Source organism: Pseudophryne corroboree, chromosome 3 (genome assembly GCF_028390025.1).
Source record: "Pseudophryne corroboree isolate aPseCor3 chromosome 3, aPseCor3.hap2, whole genome shotgun sequence".
NCBI classification, from domain to species: Eukaryota; Metazoa; Chordata; class Amphibia; order Anura; family Myobatrachidae; genus Pseudophryne; species Pseudophryne corroboree.
The window spans coordinates 466,041,174-466,066,117 of NC_086446.1; the positions used below are offsets into that span (position 1 = coordinate 466,041,174).

The window sequence follows — 24,944 nt, forward strand, 5'->3', positions numbered from 1 at the left end:
CAGGGGGCGTGCAAATGGTGGAAGGCGCTTGCTCTTCACGTCCAGTGTTGGGAAGGTCAGGCATCGCAACCGACACAATTGGACTCTCCTTGTGGATTTGGGATTTGGAAGAACGCACAGTTCTTTGCGGTGCTTTTGCCAGCTTGAGTCTTTTCAGTTTTCTAGCGAGAGGCTGAGTGCTTCCATCCTCATGTGAAGCTGAACCACTAGCCATGAACATAGGCCAGGGCCTCAGCCGTTCCTTGCCACTCCGTGTGGTAAATGGCATATTGGCAAGTTTACGCTTCTCCGACGACAATTTTATTTTAGATTTTGGAGTCCTTTTTTTACTGATATTTGGTGTTTTGGATTTTACATGCTCTGTACTATGACATTGGGCATCGGCCTTGGCAGACGACGTTGCTGGCATTTCATCGTCTCGGCCATGACTAGTGGCAGCAGCTTCAGCACGAGGTGGAAGTGGATCTTGATCTTTCCCTAATTTTGGAACCTCAACATTTTTGTTCTCCATATTTTAATAGGCACAACTAAAAGACACAGAGGTAGCTACAGCCGTGGACTACCGTACTGTGTCTGCTGCTAATATAGACTGGATGATAATGAGATGAAATCAATATATATATATTTAATATCACTAGTACTGCAGCCGGACAGGTATATAATATATATTTATTATGTAATTACTGATGACGGACCTGCTGGACACTGTCAGCTCAGCAACACCGCAGACTGCTACAGTAAGCTACTATAGTAGTATGTATCAAGAAGAAAGAAAAAAAAAAAAACCACGGGTAGGTGGTATACAATTATGGATGGACCAGCGACTGCCGACACAGAGGTAGCTACAGCCGTGGACTACCGTACTGTGTCTGCTGCTAATATAGACTGGATGATAATGAGATGAAATCAATATATATATATATATAATATCACACTAGTACTGCAGCCGGACAGGTATATAATATATATTTATTATGTACTAATGACTGATGACGGACCTGCTGGACACTGTCAGCTCAGCAGCACCGCAGACTGCTACAGTAAGCTACTATAGTAGTATGTATAAAGAAGAAAGAAAAGAAAAAAAACCACGGGTAGGTGGTATACAATTATGGATGGACCAGCGACTGCCGACACAGAGGTAGCTACAGCCGTGGACTACCGTACTGTGTCTGCTGCTAATATAGACTGGATGATAATGAGATGAAATCAATATATATATATATAATATCACTAGTACTGCAGCCGGACAGGTATATAATATATATTTATTATGTAATGACTGATGACGGACCTGCTGGACACTGTCAGCTCAGCAGCACCGCAGACTGCTACAGTAAGCTACTATAGTAGTATGTATCAAGAAGAAAGAAAAGAAAAAAAAAACACGGGTAGGTGGTATACAATTATGGATGGACCAGCGACTGCCGACACAGAGGTAGCTACAGCCGTGGACTACCGTACTGTGTCTGCTGCTAATATAGACTGGATGATAATGAGATGAAATCAATATATATATATATATATATATATATATATATAATATCACACTAGTACTGCAGCCGGACAGGTATATAATATATATTTATTATGTACTAATGACTGATGACGGACCTGCTGGACACTGTCAGCTCAGCAGCACCGCAGACTGCTACAGTAAGCTACTATAGTAGTATGTATCAAGAAGAAAGAAAAAAAAAAAACCACGGGTAGGTGGTATACAATTATGGATGGACCAGCGACTGCCGACACAGAGGTAGCTACAGCCGTGGACTACCGTACTGTGTCTGCTGCTAATATAGACTGGATGATAATGAGATGAAATCAATATATATATATATATAATATCACTAGTACTGCAGCCGGACAGGTATATAATATATATTTATTATGTAATGACTGATGACGGACTTGCTGGACACTGTCAGCTCAGCAGCACCGCAGACTGCTACAGTAAGCTACTATAGTAGTATGTATCAAGAAGAAAGAAAAAAAAAAAAAAACCACGGGTAGGTGGTATACAATATTATATATATATTATATACAATTATATATATATATTATATATATTAAACTGGTGGTGATTATTATAAACTGGTGGTCAGGTCACTGGTCACACTATCAGCAACTTGCAAGTAGTACTCCTAAGCAGACAATCACAATATATATTATACTGGTGGTCAGTGTGGTCACAATGGCAGTGTGGCACTCTGGCAGCAAAAGTGTGCACTGTACGTTATATGTACTCCTGAGTCCTGCTCTCAGACTCTAACTGCTCCCCACTGTCAGTGTCTCCCCCACAAGTCAGATATACATTATACAGTCACACTATCTATCTATCACTTCAGCAAGTAGTAGTACTCCTCCTAAAGTACTCCTCCTAATGCTCCCCAAAATTACTACTGTGTCTCTCTCTACTCTAGTCTCACTCTCTATAAACGGAGAGGACGCCAGCCACGTCCTCTCCCTATCAATCTCAATGCACGTGTGAAAATGGCGGCGACGCGCGGCTCCTTATATAGAATCCGAGTCTCGCGATAGAATCCGAGCCTCGCGAGAATCCGACAGCGGGATGATGACGTTCGGGCGCGCTCGGGTTAACCGAGCAAGGCGGGAAGATCCGAGTCGCTCGGACCCGTGTAAAAAAACATGAAGTTCGGGCGGGTACGGATTCCGAGGAACCGAACCCGCTCATCTCTACTGGACACCATTAGCTCCAGATCACTTGGTTCGATCACTTGGTGCGCCTAGCTGCTTGTTCCCGGAGCCGCGCCGTCAATCCCCTCACAGAAGCCAGAAGAAACAATCCGGGTGAGTATTGGAAGAAAAGAAGACTTCAGTAACGGAGGTAACAGCAGCGGTAGGGCTGCACTCCATGCTCCAACACACCAACGTCTCTAGCAGGGTGCAGGGCGCTGGGGGGGAGCGCCCTGGGGGCATGTTGATGACGGTCTACAATGCTGACGGGGGACATATTACGGTGCCTGGGCACAGCGTATATTCACCCCGCCAGGGTGCTGCAGGGGGGAGAGACAGCGGTAGTGCTGCGCTCCCTGCTCCCGCGCTTACCATCACCTTGCAGGGTGCAGGGCGCTGGGAGGGGAGCGCCCTGGGCAGCAGATAACATAAAATCTGTACTTCATTGGCGGGGGGGACATAATTTGGTGCCAGTGCGCCGTGAACGGGAGAGAGCAGCAGCGGTAGCGCTGCGCTCCCGGCTCCCGCACTCCACCGAGCTTGCAGAGTGCAGGGCGCTGGGGGGGAGCGCCCTGGGCAGTATTTAACAGATTAAATCACTGGCGGGGGGACATACTTCGGTGCCCGCCCCGCCAGTGCGCCGCGAACGGGAGGGAGCAGCAGCGGTAGCGCTGCGCTCTCTGCTCCCGCTCTCCATCGGCCTGCAGGGCGCTGGGGGGGAGCGCCCTGGGCGGCATTTATGAAAGGATCCCGGGCGGGGGGACATACCCGGACACCGGGTGTCTTCGCCCCGCCGGGAGACCACAGCGTGCACGCTGCGGTCCATAGCTCCCACACACCAACGGCTTCCGTGGGTGCAGGGCGCAGGGGGGGCGCCCTGGGCTGCGTTGGGACAAAAAGTAAGTTATACAGGGGGTTACCCCCTGTATATAGGGTCCCCAGCTAGTTTTTTGTGTATTTAGGGGTATATGCAATTGCGGGCGAATTGCGGCAATTTTTCGCCCGTTTTTTAATTCGACACAATTCGACCGTCGAATTCCGGCAGATGGGTGCCGGAATTCGACATATTCAATAAAAAACGGATTCGACAGTCCCACTGTCGAAAAACGGCCGTTTTGACGGATTTTAATTAGATTTTAAATTTTTTTTTTTAAAAACGGTAAAAAACCCGAAAAAAATTTGCGTGGGGTCCCCCCTCCTAAGCATAACCAGCCTCGGGCTCTTTGAGCCGGTCCTGGTTGCCAAAATACGGGAAAAAAGATGACAGGGGATCCCCCGTATTTTAACAACCAGCACCGGGCTCTGCGCCTGGTCCTGGTGCAAAAAATACGGGGGACAAAAAGAGTAGGGGTCCCCCGTATTTTTTGTACCAGCACCGGGCTCCACTAGCTGGACAGATAATGCCACAGCCGGGGGTCACTTTTATACAGCGCCCTGCGGCCGTGGCCCGAGGCTATCCCCCCCATCCAAGGGCTGCGGATGGGGGGCTGATAGCCTTGAGTAAAATGTAAGAATATTTTTTTTTTTTTTTTGCATGTTAGGTCGCCAATTTGGCTCAGTTTGGAGAAACAGAGGCTCTGTTTGTCCGGTATGCTCCCAACATGCTTGGGACGACTGCAGTATGCAGTCTGTTACACGCTGAATCTGTGATATGATTTGGCATGTTTGTTCTACGGTTGGATTGCCGTTACCAAAGTCAGTGAAAGCCCATTCTAATGGAAAGATGGGCTCTTCTTGGGCGAATGCCCGAGGAGTCTAGGCGGTTCAACTTTGCCGAGCGGATTATTGGTCGGGATCAGACGCTTTTGCTATGCTCTACGAGTTTGATTCCCTGATTGTTGGGGACCTTTTGTTTGCTCATTCGGTGCTGCAGAGTCGTCCGCACTCTCCCGCCCGTTTTGGAGCTTTGGTATAAACCCCATGGTCCTTTTGGAGTCCCCAGCATCCGCTAGGACGTATGAGAAAATAGGATTTTGGTACCTACAGGTAAATCCTTTTCTCTTAGTCCGTAGAGGATGCTGGGCGCCCGTCCCAGTGCGTACGGTGTTTGCAGTTAGTGTTTTTGGTTACACCCTGGTGGTGTGTCTTCTCTGTCAGGCGGTTGCTACCGTTTTTCATGCCATGGCATGCGGGGTCTTATTTTTGCTTATGTGGACACACGGTTTGTGTTACATATTCTCTCAGCATGTGGCTGTGTTTTGTTCATGCCGTGGGCTGGTATTCTACTGAATGCCACGTTCTACGGTGTGTTTGAGGTGTGAGCTGGTAGGACATTCACCGTGTTTATAACAATAAATTCTTTCCTCGAAATGTCCATCTCTCCTGGGCACAGTTTTCTAACTGAGGTCTGGAGGAGGGGCATAGAGGGAGGAGCCAGTTCACACCCAGTTTAAGTCTTTATAGTGTGCCCAAGCTCCTGCGGATCCGTCTATACCCATGGTCCTTTTGGAGTCCCCAGCATCCTCTACGGACTAAGAGAAAAGGATTTACCGGTAGGTACCAAAATCCTATTTTTGAACCCTGTGAGGATAAGTGCGTCAGGGTCCACATTTATTTGAATATAAATATACCTATATAGTGCTACACAGTCTATACATCTCAGTGTATTTTTTCTGTGTATTTTCAGTCACTCCATGCCGATTCATTCCTCTGTTTGTGTCCTGCTTTTATTAGAACATAAACCAGGGGATTACGGTATTCCTATTGTTTGGCTATGTTGTAGTGTGTGCCCCACGGCTACATTCCTCATAATGTCTGCCACACAGGGCGGGAATTCCGTGGACGCTCCTGCATCTGGCAGTGCTGTTTCCACAGATTTACCAAGAGGGGAACCTGCTGCTGGGGATGTGGGTACTGGGTTCCTTACATCTCCCACTCCTTCTGTGGGCCCTGTGGCCAACCAAGAGCCACCGTGGGCCGCCTTTTCTTGTATGTTAAATACTTTGGTAACACGTCTTACGCCCCCTGTGGGATTGCCTGTGCCATTGCAGCCACAAATTGTCCCTGTAGCTAACCCGACTTGGGCGGACACACTATCTAACCAGATACAGGTTTTGAATAAATCCTTGGTTAAGTCTACATCTCAGCCTTCTGGGGCTAAGGGGTCCTCCAAGCGTGGGATTTCCTCCTCTCAATCCACTCATGTTGCAGATACTTCTTCTGATGAAGATGGGGCCTATACTGATCCGACTGATTCTGACTCAGCGGACTCTGATGGGGAGCATGTACCTCAGGTTGATGTCCCTGAATTAGTGGAAGCTATCAAAATGGTTCTCCAGATTGATGATGAAGCTGATCCCACTACTGCATCAAAATAGCCTGATAAATTCAAACGTCACTCTGACCTTTTAATTGACATACGTCAAGAGGCTTGGGTCTCCCCAGGAAGGAAGTTTGCCCTATCCAAGTAGTTGTTGGCTCGTTTTCCTATCCCTGCGGAGTTAACTAACAAGTGGGAAACTCCACCGCCAGTCGACTCGCATGTCGCACGGATCGTGGTTTCCTCTTCTCTGCCTGTCACTACTGTCACCTCCCTGAAGGAGCCGACACATTCGCGTGTGGAGGGATGCCTGAAGTGTATTTATTCCCTAACTGGGGCAATTCACAGGCCCACTATTGCGGCCTCCTGGGCTGCAAAAGCTGTTGATGCGTTGGTCCAGGTACTGGAGGAAGAGCTACTTCAGGATATTTCTGACATTCCCAAACAGTGTCTGTCTCATATTACTACCGCCTCCCATTATATTGAAGAGGCGTCCTCTGAGGCAGATATTCTGGCGTCCACTACATCTATTTTGACTCGCCGGATTTTATGGTTGCGGTCCTGGAAGGTGGACCAAGATTCTAAGAAGACTCTGGAGGAGCTCCCTTTTAAGGGAGACATCCTTTTTGGAGAAGATCTTAATAAGATCGTAACTGACTTAGCCTCTGCTAAGACTGCGTGCCTTCCTAATACTGCTACTGCTCCGAAAGCTAGAAGTACTACTTTGCGTTCCTTTCGGACCTCAGGTAAATCAAAGGGTCTGGGGTACTCGAGCAAGCCTCGTACTTCCAAGACCGGTAAGCCCAAATCTTAACAATCCTGGGCTGCCCGTCAGCCTGCTTCCAAACAGGACAAGCCTGCAGCATGATGGGGTGGGCCTCCCCCTGGGGTCCCCAGGGTGGGAGGCCGACTCCTGCAGTTCACCCAGGTTTGGTTAAGGACCACTTCAGACGCATGGGTGCAGGAAGTTGTCTCTCACGGGTACGCAGTCTCTTTCAAGAGCCGTCCCCCTCATCAGTTCTGTGCAACGTCATCCCATCGGACCCATTGAAGGCGCAAGCCCTACACTTGGTTGTCCAATCCCTCCTGGAGACAGGAGTTGTGGTGCCGGTGCCTATCTCCCAAACAGGGAGGGGCTACTACTCGACCCTGTTTCTAGTACCGAAACCCAATGGGTCTTTCCGGCCTATTCTCAACCTCAAGTCACTGAACAAGTTTGTGAGAGTTTCCAAGTTCCGTATGGAAACACTGCACTCCATTGTACTGGCCATGGAACCTGGGGACTACATGGTATCCCTGGATATACAGGATGCTTACCTGCATGTACCTATTGCCATTTTGCATCAGCAATATTTGCGGTGTGCTATTGGCAACCTCCATTATCAATTCAGGGCTCTGCCATTTGGACTGACTACAGCCCCTCGGATTTTCACCAAGGTCATGGCCGTGATGACAGCTCATCTCCGTCAACAGGGAATCGGGATCCTGCGATATCTGGACGACCTGCTGATCCTGGCAAACTCCCAAGATGTCCTCCTGAGTCCTCTCCAGCTAACTCTGCAATTCCTCACAGCCCACGGATGGCTGCTCAATTGGAAAAAGTCCTCCCTGGTCCCTGCGCGCCGTATGGTGCACATGTGGGCCCTGCTGGATACGCAGAGCCAGAAGCTGTTTCTGTATCCAGAGAAGGTCCTGAGGCTTCAGGACAGGATCAGATACTTCCTCTCTCGCCCAAAAGTGTCTATTCCCTTGGCGATGCAAGTACTAGGCCTGATGGTGTCGACTTTCGACATGGTCGCGTATGCCCAATTCCATTCCCGCCCTCTCCAACGGTTAATCCTATCCAAGTGGGACGGTCTACCTCAGCGGCTCAGGTCTCAAATGATGGCCCTGACTCTGGAGGTCCGCTTATCCCTGTCCTGGTGGCTCCAGGATCAACAGTTGAGCAGGGGCCGTCCCTTCTGGATTCCCCACTGGGTGCTCCTGACGACGGATGCCAGTCTGTGGGGATGGAGCGCGGTGTTCGAGCAACACACTCTCCAGGGTCGCTGGACCAAGGAGGAGTCTCTCCTCCCCATCAACATTCTGGAACTGCGGGCAGTGTTCAATGCATTGACACTAGCCCTGCCTCTGTTAAGGAACAGGCCTGTTCAAGTACAGTCGGACAACACCACCGCTGTGGCGCACATAAATCATCAATGCGGCACTCGAAGCCGAAGTGTCCAGAATTCTTCAATGGGCGGAACGCCATCTGCCAGCAATATCCACAGTGTTCATTCCGGGTGTCCTCAACTGGGAAGCGGATTTCCTCAGTCGTCAGGATGTACACGCCGGAGAGTGGAGCCTTCATCCGGAGGTGTTTCAACTCCTAGTGGACAAGTGGGGCCTACCAGACGTAGACCTGATAGCGTCTCGACACAATCACAAAGTTCCGGTCTTCGGATCATGGACAAGGGATCCTCAAGCAGCATTCATGGACGCATTGGCAATTCCATGGAAATTTCGACTGCCATAGACTGCCATACGTGTTCCCTCCAGTGTCACTCCTGCCCAGGGTTGTGCAGAAGTTCAAGCAAGAATGCTACTTCTAGTTGCTCCAGCGTGGCCTAGACGGCATTGGTTCTCAGACCTGCAGGGTCTATCGATGGAACCTCCTCTACTACTTCCTCAACGCCCAGACCTCCTTATTCAGGGCCCCTGTGTCTACCCAGACCTGGCGAGACTGGCGCTGATGGCATGGCTCTTGAAGCGTCATTCCTGAGGACAAAAGGTTTCTCTGAGGCGGTCATCCAAACTATATTGAAGACCCGTAAACCGGCTTCGGCTCGGATTTACTACAGGGTCTTGAACTCTTACTTCACCTGTTGTGCTTCTAAGAACTACGATGTTTACAAGTTCAGAACCGCATGGCGTCTGGCTTTTCTGCAACAAGGCCTGGACTTAGGCCTTCGTCTGGCCTCTCTCAAGGTTCATATTTCTGCCTTGTCTGTGTGGTTTCAGAGGAAACTTGCGTCTATTCCTGACGTTCATACCTTCACTCAGAGTGTCTTGCGGATACAACCTCCCTATGTCCCTCCTGTGTCCCCATGGGATCTGTCTGTTGTCCTTAATGCCCTGCAAGGGTCTCCCTTTGAGCCTCTTGATTCGGTGGACCTGAAATGGCTTACTATTAAGGTCCTGTTCCTGTTGGCTATTGCCTCTGCTAGAAGAATGTCGGACTTAGGCGCTTTGTCCTGTCGTCCGCCTTTCATGACATTTCATTGTGACCTGGCAGTTCTCCGTACTCGCCCTGGTTATCTGCCTAAGATGGTGTCATCTTTCCACCTTAACCAAGAGATTGTGGTTCCGGCCTTTATCTCTCCTGGTTTGTCTTCCAAAGAAAGGTCTTTGGATGTGGTACGGGCTCTCCGTATATATGTGGAGGGGACTGCCTCCATTCGGAGGTCTGATTCCATTTTCGTACTGTTTGATTTTCACAAACGTGGCTGGCCTGCAAACAAGCAAACTTTGGCCAGATGGATTAGAATGGTGATTGCACAAGCTTACGCGCAGGCTGGTCTACCAGCCCCTGCTGCTATCAACTCCCATTCTACTCGGTCTGTTGGACCTTCTTGGGAGGCTCGCCGTGGCGCGTCCGCATAACAATTGTGCAAGGCGGCTACGTGGTCCTCTGTGAACACGTTCCTCAGGTTCTATACCTTTGATACTTCCGCCTCCCAGGATGCCTCCTTTGGACGCTGGGTTCTTGTGCCCGCTTCAGTGCATCCCCTCCTATGAGGAACTGCTTTAGGACATCCCTGATGTTATTCCCTGTGGAATACCAGTGTACCCCACTGCAGAAAAGGAGATTTATGGTAGACTTACCATGGTTAGTCTAATCTCTTTCTGCGAGGTACACTGGATTCCACAGGGCGCCCACCCTGACACACTTAGCTTCTTTGGCTTTGTATGGCATTAGCCGCTGGTCCCTTCTCCTGTCGTGAGAACGTGGTTCTATGTGACTAATATCTACCGTCTCTTTACCTGCTACTGCATTGGACTGGTTAACATAACTGAGCTCCTGTGCATGGAGGAGGGGTTATGTAGAGGAGGCGGTGCAGTGCATCCTGAGAACAGTCAAAGTTTTTAGCCTGTTGGTGCCCCGGATCAAGATCCAACTCTACTCCCCGATGTTATTCCCTGTGGAATCCAGTGTACCTCGCAGAGAGAGACTTAACAATGGTAAGTCTACCATAAATCTCCTTTTTTACAGGGTGAGAGTTTAGAAAACATGGATTTTTTTGCACTACTAAGGGGGTGTGGGGGTACTATTATTAGATTTTGGGACCACTGGGGGTCGATTGCGAATGAGTGGTTTATAATAATGGGAGCCTCTGGGGCAGGGATGGGGGATGGGACTTAAGGGGTGTTTGTCATTTCCCTCTTTCCAGTATAAGGTTGTTTTTAACTTTCATATCACCCAGGAGCTAATTTTGCTTCTTCATTCATCCTATGTTGGGCACACTGGTATACTTTGGGGTCTAGAGGGCACTAAATTAGGAGCACAAACTAAGACAAAATGTGTTTGTACAGCTTGCTCCACCCCTCTACATCCCATCAGGCCACAGGATGCCATTTTTTTTAACTTGCTGCGTGGAGCTAAACGTTCTGCTATGAGCTCACTCCTCACTTAGGGATGGTCTCATTTGTATTCTGCCTGACCTTACATCTTCAGCATACCTGACCCATATGGGGGCATCCTGAGCCCTTTGACATGGACTGTCATAGGTGGTTCCTCTATAAAAAAGCGGAGTGGTCCATTGGGCAGTTGACTTTGAAGCTTGTAGACCAGGGCTGGCCAAACCGGTCCTCGAGATCTACCAACAGTTCATGTTTTCCAGGCCTCCTGGAGATCTGTAGAATTGTCAGTTAGGAATGAATGCAGCACATCTTAATTAGTAATGACTACACCTGTGCACCAGCTAGGTGGTCTGGAAAATGTGAACTGTTGGTAGATCTCTAGGACTGGTTTTGACCATTCGTTCCAAAGCTTAGTTACTGACTACTGTCTACTGTTTCAATACTGCACATGTGCGGGTTCAACTTGCATTGTTTGGTATGTGATGCTAATTTGGCAGTCACTCTGAATGTGGTCTTTTAATTTGTCATGATTCACCCAGGAAGGTTCTAGTTTTCTTAGCATGGCTTGTGTCCATAACGCACAAGTTTCTGAGTGGGGTCAGCTAACTCGAGTGAAGTCCAGGACTTTGGTCTACTCCATGGATTGCTCTACTTTGGGAATAAGATCCTACACATTGGGCTTTGATTGGGCATGCATCGGGTCTGTAACTTGGCTTGGCCTTGGTATTCCTTCAGTTTCTAGGTTTGTCCCTGTCTGTTCTTTAGTGAGCATTGCCTACTTTTCCTGAGGATTAAGCATTCTCCATTAGAGGCTCCCACATTCAATCATCTATGTTGCTGCCTTTTTATCTGGGAGGTATTTGTTTGATTGTTTGTCTCTGGCTTTGCATTTGTTTTCTTTAAGTATCTGGACTCTTTGGCTTTTTAATACCTTTCCTGCTTGGTGTTTCCTTGTGGACACTTGCCTTACCAGGATGGCTCCTATTTCGCTACCTCTTTTGTGGATCACTGTGGTTGGTGGTTTGTTGAGGCTGATTTGTTATACTACTGACATTCATCTCTTAGACTGATGGTTTTTACCTCTTGTCTTGCCCAGGGCCCTGTTATCCTGGTCTTTGGGCCGGGTTTCGCTTGTTAGAGAAGTGGCTCTATCGCTCTTTTCTTCCTGCAGAGTTTGACCTCTTTCAGTAAACAGTTGGTCATCTGCTGGTTAGTGAATGGTTGTCGACCTGTATGGGAACTTCTACTTCTCTGTACCTTGTTTTTCAATATAGATGAATTCTAGTTTCTTTCAGAGGTCGTCACTTGTAAGGGTACATATTTACCTTCCACCTTGATCAGCTTTGGCATATGCCCAAGCTATAGCAGTGTCCTTCAGATAGGATGAATTAAAAAATGGATTTTAGGTACTGTTAAATCCTATTTTTCTGCTTCCTTCTTGGGACATTGAGTGTCCTCCCCGTTTTCAGTCTTACTATTGCGGAGAACTACGCTATAGATTTTTTTTATTTTATTTGTGCCTATTCCTAGTTTGGTGCCCCCTACCTCTCAAGTCCCAAGCAGTGCCCCCCTGATGGATTCAGAGAAATGTATTTGGTGGTTATTACTAAAGATCCTATTATCCTTATACCTTCACCTTAGTAACTCCCAGGACACCATGCTTCAGTCCTTGAGTGTGGTACATTGTCTGTCTGCACATATAGCTATACAGGAGTTCCATTCCTGAAATGTCCTTTTTGTCTTTTCATGGGGGCCATAGGGAGGGATGTGGTGCCTCATCTCCATCGGTTTCACACAACTTCAATCTGGCAGGCCTATTCCCTCTTTGTATTAGTCTGAACATTTTATTTCTCATATCCTATATTAAAGTGTTACAAAATTTTGATAAGTTATATTCAGGTAATTTTTAATGATTTTGTATGCCGCTGTTACTGTATGGTTTCATGTGAGGATTACATGTCCACTTCAATGATGTATGTAGTATGTAGCTCGCACAGCTCTGGAAATAGCTTCTTAATAAAATTAGATAAAACACAGATACAACTATACAAGACACCTACCTCTCAGTTATTGGTATGGTGAATGAAACAGGACAACTTTCAGCTATAGGAGCTAGTATCTAAAATGCTTTGGGTTCTTCCTAATATTTACAATATTATTTTTAAATTGTGTAGCCGTTATCCTCACAGTGAATGTAGGTGCTAGCACATGTGGTGGTGATTGTGCAGCCACAATCATTTACTTTGTTTTCTTTCCGGAAAGGAAAACCTTTAGTATAATGGGTTTACAGGTAAAGCCAGGTACACTATATATGATGGTGTGACACAGGGATCGGGTTACGCGATGTAACGAGCGATACATTGTGCCGCCGTACACACTATACAATATATCTTATGACGGTGCAATATACCGTCACCACATGTAACATACATTGCATTGTCAGTGGGATCATCCCATCTGATGCGCTTCACATCAGATGGGACGTTCTGATGTGATGTGCATCAGATGGGATGATTCAGTGAACGACAGATCTGAGGTACACACTATACAATGTGTATTATATAGCTTTGTGATCCACATTGAAACAATATATCGGATGATATATTGCATAGTGTGTTCCCAGATTTAGAGTAGCCTATTCTTGTACAAAGCTTAGACTTTGGTCTGATTCAGAACTGGGAGCAGAAGAAAACGAATAGGTGTATGTGAAGCTTCGTTTTTTTAAACTCGGCGCTTCTGATTACTTTAAATCTGCACTACCTGCAGTGTAAAATGGCTTTGCCAAGTGCAAATGGGCTTTTTTTTTTCTTTGCTTTGGTCCTAACTCTGAATCAGCCCTTTTGTGTCTATTGCTTCCTTTCGTACCTGGTTTTAATTTCACTGCTTTTAATTACCTTACAGCACTCGGTGAACATTGTTCGTGCTTTGGAACTGTTTGTGAAATCAGATGTTCTCAGTGGAGAGAATGCCTACATGTGTGCAAAGTAAGAGAGGTTCTGTTCAGTTACATGTGGTCATATTACATTTTAATCAGTCAGATCAACTATGGACACAGTTAAAATTGGCATCTAAATATTGGTAAATGGCCTGATTTTTAATGTCATGCCTTTTAATCATAATATGACCATTATGTTTAATTTTACTTCATTTCTCTGACGTCCTAGTGGATGCTGGGAACTCCGTAAGGACCATGGGGAATAGCGGCTCCGCAGGAGACTGGGCACAAAAGTAAAGCTTTAGGACTACCTGGTGTGCACTGGCTCCTCCCCCTATGACCCTCCTCCAAGCTTCAGTTAGATTTTTGTGCCCGGCCGAGAAGGGTGCACACTAGGGGCTCTCCTGAGCTTCTTAGTGAAAGTTTAGTTTTAGGTTTTTTATTTTCAGTGAGACCTGCTGGCAACAGGCTCACTGCATCGAGGGACTAAGGGGAGAAGAAGCGAACCTGCCTGCTTGCAGCCAGCTTGGGCTTCTTAGGCTACTGGACACCATTAGCTCCAGAGGGACCGAACACAGGCCCAGCCTCGGAGTCCGGTCCCAGAGCCGCGCCGCCGGCCCCCTTACAGAGCCAGAAGCAAGAAGAGGTCCGGAAAAATCGGCGGCAGAAGACATCAGTCTTCAACAAGGTAGCGCACAGCACTGCAGCTGTGCGCCATTGCTCCTCCGGCACACTTCACACTCCGGTCACTGAGGGTGCAGGGCGCTAGGGGGGGGGCGCCCTGAGCAGCAATGTAAAACACCTTGGCTGGCGAAAATACACCACATATAACCCCCGGGGCTATATGGAAGTATTTTAACCCCTGCCAGAATTCACCAAAAAGCGGGAGAAAAGGCAGCCGAGAAGGGGGCGGAGCCTATCTCCTCAGCACACGGGCGCCATTTTCCATCACAGCTCCGCTGGAAGGACGTCTCCCTGACTCTCCCCTGCAGTCCTGCACTACAGAAAAGGGTAAAAAAGAGAGGGGGGGCACTAATTTGGCGCAGTTTTGATAATAACAGCAGCTATAAAGGGAAAAGCACGTTATATAGTGGTATTCCTGTCTATATATAGCGCTCTGGTGTGTGCTGGCATACTCTCCCTCTGTCTCCCCAAAGGGCTAGTGGGGTCCTGTCCTCTATCAGAGCATTCCCTGTGTGTGTGCGGTGTGTCGGTACGATTGTGTCGACATGTTTGAGGAGGAAAATGTGATGGAGGCGGAGCAATTGCCTATAATAGAGTTGTCACCCCCTAGGGAGTCGACACCTGAGTGGATGAGCTTATGGAAGGAATTGCGTGACAATGTCAGCTCTTTACGAAAGACAGTTGACGATATGAGACAGCCGGCTACTCAGCTTGTGCCTGTCCAGGGGTCTCAAACGCCATCAGGGGCTCTAAAACGCCCGTTACCTCAGATGGCAGACACAGACACGGATACTGACTCCAGTGTCGACGATGATGAGACAAATGTGACTTCCAGTAGGGCCACACGTTACATGATTGAGGCAATGAAAAAATGTTTTGCATATTTCTGATAATACAAGTACCACTAAAAAGGGTATTATGTTTGGTGAGAAAAAACTGCCTGTAGTTTTTCCTGTATCCGAGGAATTAAATGAAGTGTGTGATGAGGCGTGGGTTTCCCCCGATAAAAAACTGATAATTCCTAAAAGGTTATTGGCATCATACCCTTTCCCGCCAGAGGATAGGGCACGTTGGGAAACACCCCCTAGGGTGGATAAAGCGCTCACACGCTTGTCTAAACAGGTGGCACTACCCTCTCCTGATACGGCCGCCCTAAAGGAACCTGCCGACAGAAAGCAGAAGAATATCCTAAAATGTATATACACTCACACGGGTGTTATACTGCGACCGGCAATCGCCTCAGCCTGGATGTGCAGTGCTGGGGTGGCGTGGTCGGATTCCCTGACTGAAAATATTGATACCCTAGATAGGGACAGTATATTACTGACTATAGAGCATTTAAAAGATGCATTTTTATATATGCGTGATGCGCAGAGGGATATTTGCCGACTGGCATCAAGAGTTAGCGCGCTGTCCATTTCTGCAAGAAGAGGGTTATGGACGCAGCAGTGGTCAGGTGATGCGGATTCCAAAAGGCACATGGAAGTATTGCCTTATAAGGGGGAGGAGTTATTTGGGGTAGGTCTATCAGACCTGGTAGCCACGGCAACTGCTGGAAAATCCACATTTTTACCCCAGGTAGCCTCTCAACATAAGAAGACGCCGTATTATCAGGCGCAGTCCTTTCGGCCCCATAAGGGCAAGCGGGCAAAAGGTTCCTCATTTCTGCCCCGTGGCAGAGGAAGAGGAAAAAGGTTGCAGCACACAGCCAGTTCCCAGGAACAGAAGCCCTCTCCCGCCTCCGCAAAGTCCTCAGCATGACGCTGGGGCTTTACAAGCGGACTCAGGCACGGTGGGGGCCCGTCTCAAGAAGTTCAGCGCGCAGTGGGCCCACTCGCAAGTGGACCCCTGGATCCTTCAGGTGGTATCTCAGGGGTACAAATTGGAATTCTAGACGTCTCCCCCTCGCCGTTTCCTAAAGTCTGCTTTACCGATGTCTCCCTCAGACAGGGAGTCAGTATTGCAAGCCATTCACAAGCTGTATTCCCAGCAGGTGATAATCAAGGTACCCCTCCTGCAACAGGGAAAGGGGTATTATTCCACACTGTTTGTAGTACCGAAGCCGGACGGCTCGGTGAGACCAATTTACCCTTCTCACCAAGGGTACCTCAGGTTTGTGGTACAGAATTGTCACTATCAGTTTCAGACGCTGCCGTTTGGCTTGTCCACGGCACCCCGGGTCTTTACCAAGGTAATGGCCGAAATGATGATACTCCTTCGAAGGAAGGGAGTTTTAGTTATCCCTTACTTGGACGATCTCCTGATAAGGGCAAGATCCAGGGAACAGTTGGAAGTCGGGGTAGCACTATCAGATAGTGTTGCGGCAGCACGGTTGGATTCTCAATATTCCAAAATCGCAGCTGATCCCGACGACACGCCTTCTATTCCTAGGGATGATCCTGGACACAGTCCAGAAAAAGGTTTTTCTCCCGGAGGAGAAAGCCAGGGAGTTATCCGAGCTAGTCAGAAATCTCCTAAAACCAGGCCAAGTCTCAGTGCATCAATGCACAAGGGTCCTGGGAAAAATGGTGGCTTCCTACGAAGCAGTCCCATTCGGCAGATTCCACGCAAGAACCTTCCAGTGGGATCTGCTAGACAAATGGTCCGGGTCGCATCTTCAGATGCATCAGCGGATAATCTTGTCCTATGGTGGTTGCAGAGTGCTCATCTTCTAGAGGGCCGCAGATTCGGCATTCAGGACTGGGTCCTGGTGACCACGGATGCCAGCCTGAGAGGCTGGGGAGCAGTCACACAGGGAAGAAATTTCCAGGGCTTGTGGTCAAGCCTGGAGACATCACTTCACATAAATATCCTGGAGCTAAGGGCCATCTACAATGCTCTAAGCCTAGCAAGACCTCTGCTTCAAGGTCAGCCGGTGCTGATCCAGTCAGACAACATCACGGCAGTCGCCCACGTAAACAGACAGGGCGGCACAAGAAGCAGGAGGGCAATGGCAGAAGCTGCAAGGATTCTTCGCTGGGCGGAAAATCATGTGATAGCACTGTCAGCAGTGTTCATTCCGGGAGTGGACAACTGGGAAGCAGACTTCCTCAGCAGGCACGACCTGCACCCGGGAGAGTGGGGACTTCATCCAGAAGTCTTCCACATGATTGTGAACCGTTGGGAAAAACCAAAGGTGGACATGATGGCGTCCCGCCTCAACAAAAAACTAGACAGGTATTGCGCCAGGTCAAGGGACCCTCAGGCAATAACTGTGGACGCTCTGGTAACACCATGGGTGTACCAGTCAGTGTATGTGTTCCCTCCTCTGCCTCTCTTACCCAAGGTACTGAGAATTATAAGACGGAGTGGAGTAAGAACTATACTCGTGGCTCCGGATTGGCCAAGAAGGACTTGGTACCCGGAACTTCAAGAGATGCTCACAGAGGACCCGTGGCCTCTACCTCTAAGATGGGACCTGCTCCAGCAGGGACCCTGTCTGTTCCAAGACTTACCGCGGCTGCGTTTGACGGCATGGCGGTTGAACGCCGGATCCTGAAGGAAAAAGGCATTCCGGATGAAGTCATCCCTACCCTGATCAAAGCCAGGAAGGATGTAACCGCACAACATTATCACCGTATTTGGCGTAAAAATGTTGCGTGGTGCGAGGCCAGGAAGGCCCCTACAGAGGAATTTCAACTGGGTCGTTTCCTGCATTTCCTGCAAACAGGACTGTCTATGGGCCTAAAATTAGGGTCCATTAAGGTTCAAGTTTCGGCCCTGTCAATATTCTTCCAAAAAGAACTAGCTTCAGTTCCTGAAGTTCAGACGTTTGTCAAGGGGGTACTGCATATACAGCCTCCTTTTGTGCCTCCGGTGGCACCTTGGGATCTCAATGTAGTTTTGGGGTTCCTAAAATCACATTGGTTTGAACCACTCACCACTGTGGACTTAAAATATCTCACATGGAAAGTGGTAATGCTGTTGGCCCTGGCTTCGGCCAGGCGTGTGTCAGAATTGGCGGCTTTATCCTATAAAAGCCCTTACCTAATTTTTCATACGGACAGGGCAGAATTGAGGACTCGTCCTCAATTTCTCCCTAAGGTTGTTTCAGCGTTTCACCTGAACCAGCCTATTGTGGTACCTGCGGCTACTAGGGACTTGGAGGACTCCAAGTTGCTGGATGTAGTCAGGGCCCTGAAAATATATGTTTCCAGGACGGCTGGAGTCAGAAAATCTGACTCGCTGTTTATCCTGTATGCACCCAACAAGCTGGGTGCTCCTGCTTCTAAGCAGACTATTGCTCGTTGGATTTGTAGTACAATTCAGCTTGCACATTCTGTGGCAGGCCTGCCACAGCCTAAATCTGTAAAAGCCCATTCCACAAGGAAGGTGGGCTCATCTTGGGCGGCTGTCTGAGGGGTCTCGGCTTTACAACTTTGCCGAGCAGCTACTTGGTCAGGGGCAAACACGTTTGCTAAATTCTACAAATTTGATACCCTGGCTGAGGAGGACCTGGAATTTTCTCATTCGGTGCTGCAGAGTCATCCGCACTCTCCCGCCCGTTTGGGAGCTTTGGCATAATCCCCATGGTCCTTACGGAGTTCCCAGCATCCACTAGGACGTCAGAGAAAATAAGAATTTACTTACCGATAATTCTATTTCTCGTAGTCCGTAGTGGATGCTGGGCGCCCATCCCAAGTGCGGATTGTCTGCAATACTTGTACATAGTTGCTGTTACAAAAATCGGGTTTTTGTTGTTGTGAGCCATCTTTTCAGAGGCTCCGCTGTTATCATGCTGTTAACTGGGTTCAGATCACAGGTTGTACGGTGTGATTGGTGTGGCTGGTATGAGTCTTACCCGGGATTCAAAATCCTTCCTTATTGTGTACGCTCGTCCGGGCACAGTATCCTAACTGAGGCTTGGAGGAGGGTCATAGGGGGAGGAGCCAGTGCACACCAGGTAGTCCTAAAGCTTTACTTTTGTGCCCAGTCTCCTGCGGAGCCGCTATTCCCCATGGTCCTTACGGAGTTCCCAGCATCCACTACGTACTACGAGAAATAGAATTATCGGTAAGTAAATTCTTATTTTTACTGTAAAAAAACGAAAAAATAAACTTGTACTTTAATGTAAAGATACTGCCAGTCCATTTTCACATGTTGATGCGTCAAACAATTTGTGTGTTTGGTGCGAGGAGGAGGAGGACAGGTTACATTCAGTCTGCCTAATCCAGGTTCATGTATACCTATACCTCTAATGAAAACAAATAATCCAACACACAGTCTACTGTGTAATTATTACAGTTGTTATTATTATTTCTCTGGCATCCATAAGGGATATTGGGGGGATCTAGTACGATGGGGTATAGACTGGGTCCAAAGGAGCCAGTGCACTTTAAATTTCTTCACTGGGTGTGCTGGCTCCTCCCCTCTATGCCCCCTCCCTCAGCAGTTTAGAAAAAAGTGCCCTCAGGATGCACATCTCTGCAGCTCCAGAGAGTTTTCTTCAATTTCTTTTTAATGTTTGTTATTTTCGATATGCCGTTTGGGCAACAGCATACCTGCACCTTGGGAGTTATGGGGGGATGAAGGCGGGGGCGATCTCCGGCCTTGCGAGGTGCAGAGCCACTTCCCCGCTACAGGATTACTGTCCTGAGGGGTTGTTGTTCAGCGGGGCACTGCGCCTTGGCAGTCATGATCGAAACACGCAGCACACCCCTAACACTGCCTGAAGGTGACAAAGTGTGGCTGAACGCGAGTGCGGCGTACGGGACCCTCCTGGGGGGGTCCCGCTAGGGTCTCCTGTGTACATTGACTGACAATCGCTTTAACTAGCACTTGTGTTAAGTTTTTGAGCAAGCAGGAGACATTGCCAGTGTAAATAATCACTGTAGCTCCGGCTCCATTGCGGGGGCGGAGCTACCTCAGAGTGGGACCAGCGGGATTTTGGCGCCTTCCTCTGCTTAATGCAGCCACAGACAGCACACACAGCGCTTCCTGCCTTACAAGCCACGCTGGAACACTGGTACAGGGTGTAGCAAAGGGGGAGAGCCGCTATTGTACACTATCTGGGTCCTCTACAGGACAGGAATTATTAGTGGTACTGTGATTTAGTTAGCTGTCAGCCTCACTGAGCCTATACAGCTAGGGGTGTACTGGTGTCCTTCTCTCTGTGTGTCTCCTCTCACATACAGTAAGGGCAGCTGTGAGATATATTACGGTCTGTGAGTATGTTATTGTGCTTACTGTGAAACATGGGTAAACACAAGCTGTGCAGTGTATTAGATTCTCTCCAGTATCTTCTGATTTTGTTTTTTGTGAATAATGCAGCCAGTCTTCACAAATCAGTGAAGGGGCTGGAGGAGAGGGTACAGAGCCCGCATGGCTAAGGTCTCTGAAAACTATAATGTCTGATATGTCATCCCAGCTCACTGCTAATGTTCAGAAAACCCAGCTACTACAATAGGCTGTTGCAGACTTAACTGCTATGGCAGATGTTACCCAGTCCCCCTCCTCTCATGCAGGACCCCAGAAGCATTGTTAGCTTGCTCTACTTTCTGATACAGATGAGGATATACAGGAGGATGGGGGAGGACTTGGACCCCGTTAGTGGGGATACCGATTCTGCTCAGGGTATTGAACCCCTAATTCTGGCTAAACGGGACGTGTTAAAGCTCCCTCTAGAGGACACTGTGTCACAGCAGTCGTTTTTATTTACACAAAACAAGCCTAATGTCACTTTCCCTGATTCTGCAGAGTTAGATGACCTATTCAAGTCGGTGAGGCGCTCCTACCCAAGGCCGTCTGTACAGTCCTTTCGGTCTCACAGATTTCGATCTAAGACCAGTGGTGCCTCCAATGCCACCAGAGGTAAGTCCAGAAAGCCTTCAAGCACCAGATCTCAGGAACAGATCACCAGTGATGCTTCCACTAAGGCCTCAGCATGACTGTGCCCTCCCACCCCGAGGGTATCTCGAGGTAGGAGCTCGACTGCGTCACTTAAGTTGCGTCTGGGAGGCTTCCTCCCAGGATACCTGGGTCAGGGATCTCGTTTCTCAGGGCTGGAGTTCGACAGTGCTCCTCCCCAACGATATTTCAAATCAAGCTTACCGGCTTTGGAAGATATGCAGGATACGTGGCAACAGGCCATCCTAAATTTGGTCCAGTCTCACGTCATTGTTCCAGTACCAATACCACATTGAGGCAAGGGTTATTACTCCAACCTATTTGTGGTTCCGAAACCAGACGGTTTAATAAGGCCCATTTCTCTATCGTCCTAGTGGATGCTGGGGTTCCTGAAAGGACCATGGGGAATAGCGGCTCCGCAGGAGACAGGGCACAAAAAGTAAAGCTTTTCCGATCAGGTGGTGTGCACTGGCTCCTCCCCCTATGACCCTCCTCCAGACTCCAGTTAGATTTTTGTGCCCGGCCGAGAAGGGTGCAATCTAGGTGGCTCTCCTAAAGAGCTGCTTAGAGAAAGTTTAGCTAGGTTTTTTATGTTACAGTGATTCCTGCTGGCAACAGGATCACTGCAGCGAGGGACTGAGGGGAGAAGGAGTCAACTCACCTGCGTGCAGGATGGATTGGCTTCTTGGCTACTGGACATCAAGCTCCAGAGGGACGATCACAGGTACAGCCTGGATGGTCACCGGAGCCGCGCCGCCGGCCCCCTTGCAGATGCTGAAGACAGAAGAGGTCCAGAATCGGCGCTGAAGACTCCTGCAGTCTTCTAAAGGTAGCGCACAGCACTGCAGCTGTGCGCCATTTTCCTCTCAGCACACTTCACACGGCAGTCACTGAGGGTGCAGGGCGCTGGGAGGGGGGCGCCCTGGGAGGCAAAATGAGTACCTATAAAGGCTAAAAATACCTCACATATAGCCCTAGAGGCTATATGGAGATATTTAACCCCTGCCTGATTTCTCAAAATAGCGGGAGACGAGCCCGCCGGAAAAGGGGCGGGGCCTATCTCCTCAGCACACGGCGCCATTTCCTCTCACAGCTCCGCTGGTCAGGACGGCTCCCAGGTCTCTCCCCTGCACTGCACTACAGAAACAGGGTAAAACAGAGAGGGGGGGCAAATTTATGGCGATATTTTTATATAACAAAGCAGCTATAGGGGAGCACTTATTATAAGGCTATCCCTGATATATATATAGCGCTTTTGGTGTGTGCTGGCAAACTCTCCCTCTGTCTCCCCAAAGGGCTAGTGGGTCCTGTCTTCATTAGGAGCATTCCCTGTGTGTCTGCTGTGTGTCGGTACGTGTGTGTCGACATGTATGAGGACGATATTGGTGTGGAGGCGGAGCAATTGCCAAATATGGGGATGTCACCTCCTAGGGGGTCGACACCAGAATGGATGCCTTTATTTATGGAACTACGGGATAGTGTCAACACGCTAAAGCAGTCGTTTGACGACATGAGACGGCCGGACAATCAATTAGTGCCTGTCCAGGCGACTCAAACACCGTCAGGGGCTGTGAAACGCCCTTTGCCTCAGTCGGTCGACACAGACCCAGACACAGGCGATGACTCCAGTGGTGACGGTGACGAATCAACCGTATTTTCCAGTAGGGCCACACGTTATATGATTTTGGCAATGAAGGAGGCGTTACATTTAGCTGATACTACAGGTACCACTAAACAGGGTATTATGTGGGGTATGAAAAAACTACCTATAGTTTTTCCTGAATCAGAAGAACTAAATGACGTGTGTAATGAAGCGTGGGTTGCCCCTGATAAAAAGCTGATAATTTCAAAGAAATTATTGGCATTATACCCTTTCCCGCCAGAGGTTAGGGAGCGCTGGGAAACACCTCCTAGGGTGGACAAGGCGCTAACACGCTTATCTAAACAAGTGGCGTTACCCTCTCCTGAGACGGCCGCACTTAAAGATCCATCAGATAGGAGGATGGAAAATATCCAAAAAAGTATATACACACATGCAGGTGTTATACTACGACCAGCTGTAGCAACTGCCTGGATGGGCAGTGCGGGGGTAGTTTGGTCAGAATCCCTGATTGAAAATATTGATACCCTGGACAGGGACAATATTCTACTGTCGTTAGAACAAATAAAGGATGCATTTCTTTATATGCGTGATGCACAGAGGGATATATGCACACTGGCATCACGGGTAAGTGCTATGTCCATTTCGGCCAGAAGAGCTTTATGGACGCGACAGTGGACAGGCGATGCGGATTCAAAACGGCATATGGAAGTTTTGCCGTATAAGGGGGAGGAGTTATTTGGAGTCGGTCTATCAGATTTGGTGGCCACGGCTACAGCCGGGAAATCCACCTTTCTACCTCAAGTCACTCCCCAACAGAAAAAGGCACCGACTTTTCAACCGCAGCCCTTTCGTTCCTTTAAAAATAAGAGAGCAAAGGGCTATTCATATTTGCCACGAGGCAAAGGTCGAGGGAAGAGACAGCAACACGCAGCTCCTTCCCAGGATCAGAAGCCCTCCCCGGCTTCTACAAAAGCCTCAGCATGACGCTGGGGCTTCTCAAGCGGACTCGGGGACGGTGGGCGGTCGTCTAAAAAATTACAGCGCGCAGTGGGCTCACTCGCAAGTAGATCCCTGGATCCTGCAGATAATATCTCAGGGATACAGGTTGGAATTAGAGACAGATCCACCTCGCCGTTTCCTGAGGTCTGCTTTACCAACGTCCCCCTCCGAAAGGGAGACGGTGTTGGAAGCCATTCACAAGCTGTACTCTCAGCAGGTGATAGTCAAGGTACCTCTTCTGCAACAAGGGAAGGGGTATTATTCCACTCTTTTTGTGGTACCGAAGCCGGATGGCTCGGTAAGGCCTATTCTAAATCTGAAGTCCTTGAACCTGTACATAAAGGAGTTCAAGTTCAAAATGGAGTCACTCAGAGCAGTGATAGCGAACCTGGAAGAGGGGAACTTTATGGTATCCTTGGACATCAAGGATGCGTATCTCCACGTTCCAATTTACCCCTCACACCAGGGGTACCTCAGGTTCGTTGTACAAAACTGTCACTATCAGTTTCAGACGCTGCCGTTCGGATTGTCCACGGCACCTCGGATCTTTACAAAGGTAATGGCCGAGATGATGATTCTTCTTCGAAGAAAAGGCGTATTAATTATCCCATACTTGGACGATCTCCTAATAAGGGCGAGGTCCAGAGAACAGCTAGAGATGGGATTAGCACTGTCTCAAGAAGTGCTAAAACAGCACGGGTGGATTCTGAATATTCCAAAATCCCAGTTAATGCCGACAACTCGTCTGCTGTTCCTAGGGATGATTCTGGACACGGTTCAGAAAAAGGTTTTTCTCCCGGAGGAAAAAGCCAAGGAGTTATCCGAGCTTGTCAGGAACCTCCTAAAACCAGGAAAGGTGTCTGTACATCAATGCACAAGAGTCCTGGGAAAAATGGTGGCTTCTTACGAAGCGATTCCATTCGGCAGATTCCACGCAAGAATTTTCCAAAGGGATCTGTTGGACAAATGGTCAGGGTCGCATCTTCAGATGCACCTACGGATAACCCTGTCTCCAAGGACAAGGGTGTCTCTTCTGTGGTGGTTGCAGAGTGCTCATCTATTGGAGGGCCGCAGATTCGGCATACAGGATTGGATCCTGGTGACCACGGACGCCAGCCTGAGAGGCTGGGGAGCAGTCACACAAGGAAGAAACTTCCAGGGAGTATGGACGAGCCTGGAAACGTCTCTTCACATAAACATTCTGGAACTAAGAGCAATATACAATGCTCTAAACCAGGCAGAACCTCTGCTTCAGGGAAAACCGGTATTGATCCAGTCGGACAACATCACGGCAGTCGCCC

At 48.7% G+C, this 24,944-nt stretch overlaps 1 protein-coding gene across 6 annotated transcripts in view; it reads left to right on the top strand.

Moving 5' to 3' along the window:
* USP36 (ubiquitin specific peptidase 36) overlaps window positions 1-24,944 on the top strand; it is a 211,766-nt gene that overhangs the window by 110,840 nt on the left and 75,982 nt on the right. For all 6 annotated transcript variants that reach the window (XM_063960725.1, XM_063960721.1, XM_063960724.1 and 3 more), the window contains one exon: window positions 13,478-13,560. In XM_063960725.1, the coding sequence (XP_063816795.1) occupies window positions 13,478-13,560 (83 nt within the window). The remainder of the gene's footprint in view (window positions 1-13,477; window positions 13,561-24,944) is intronic.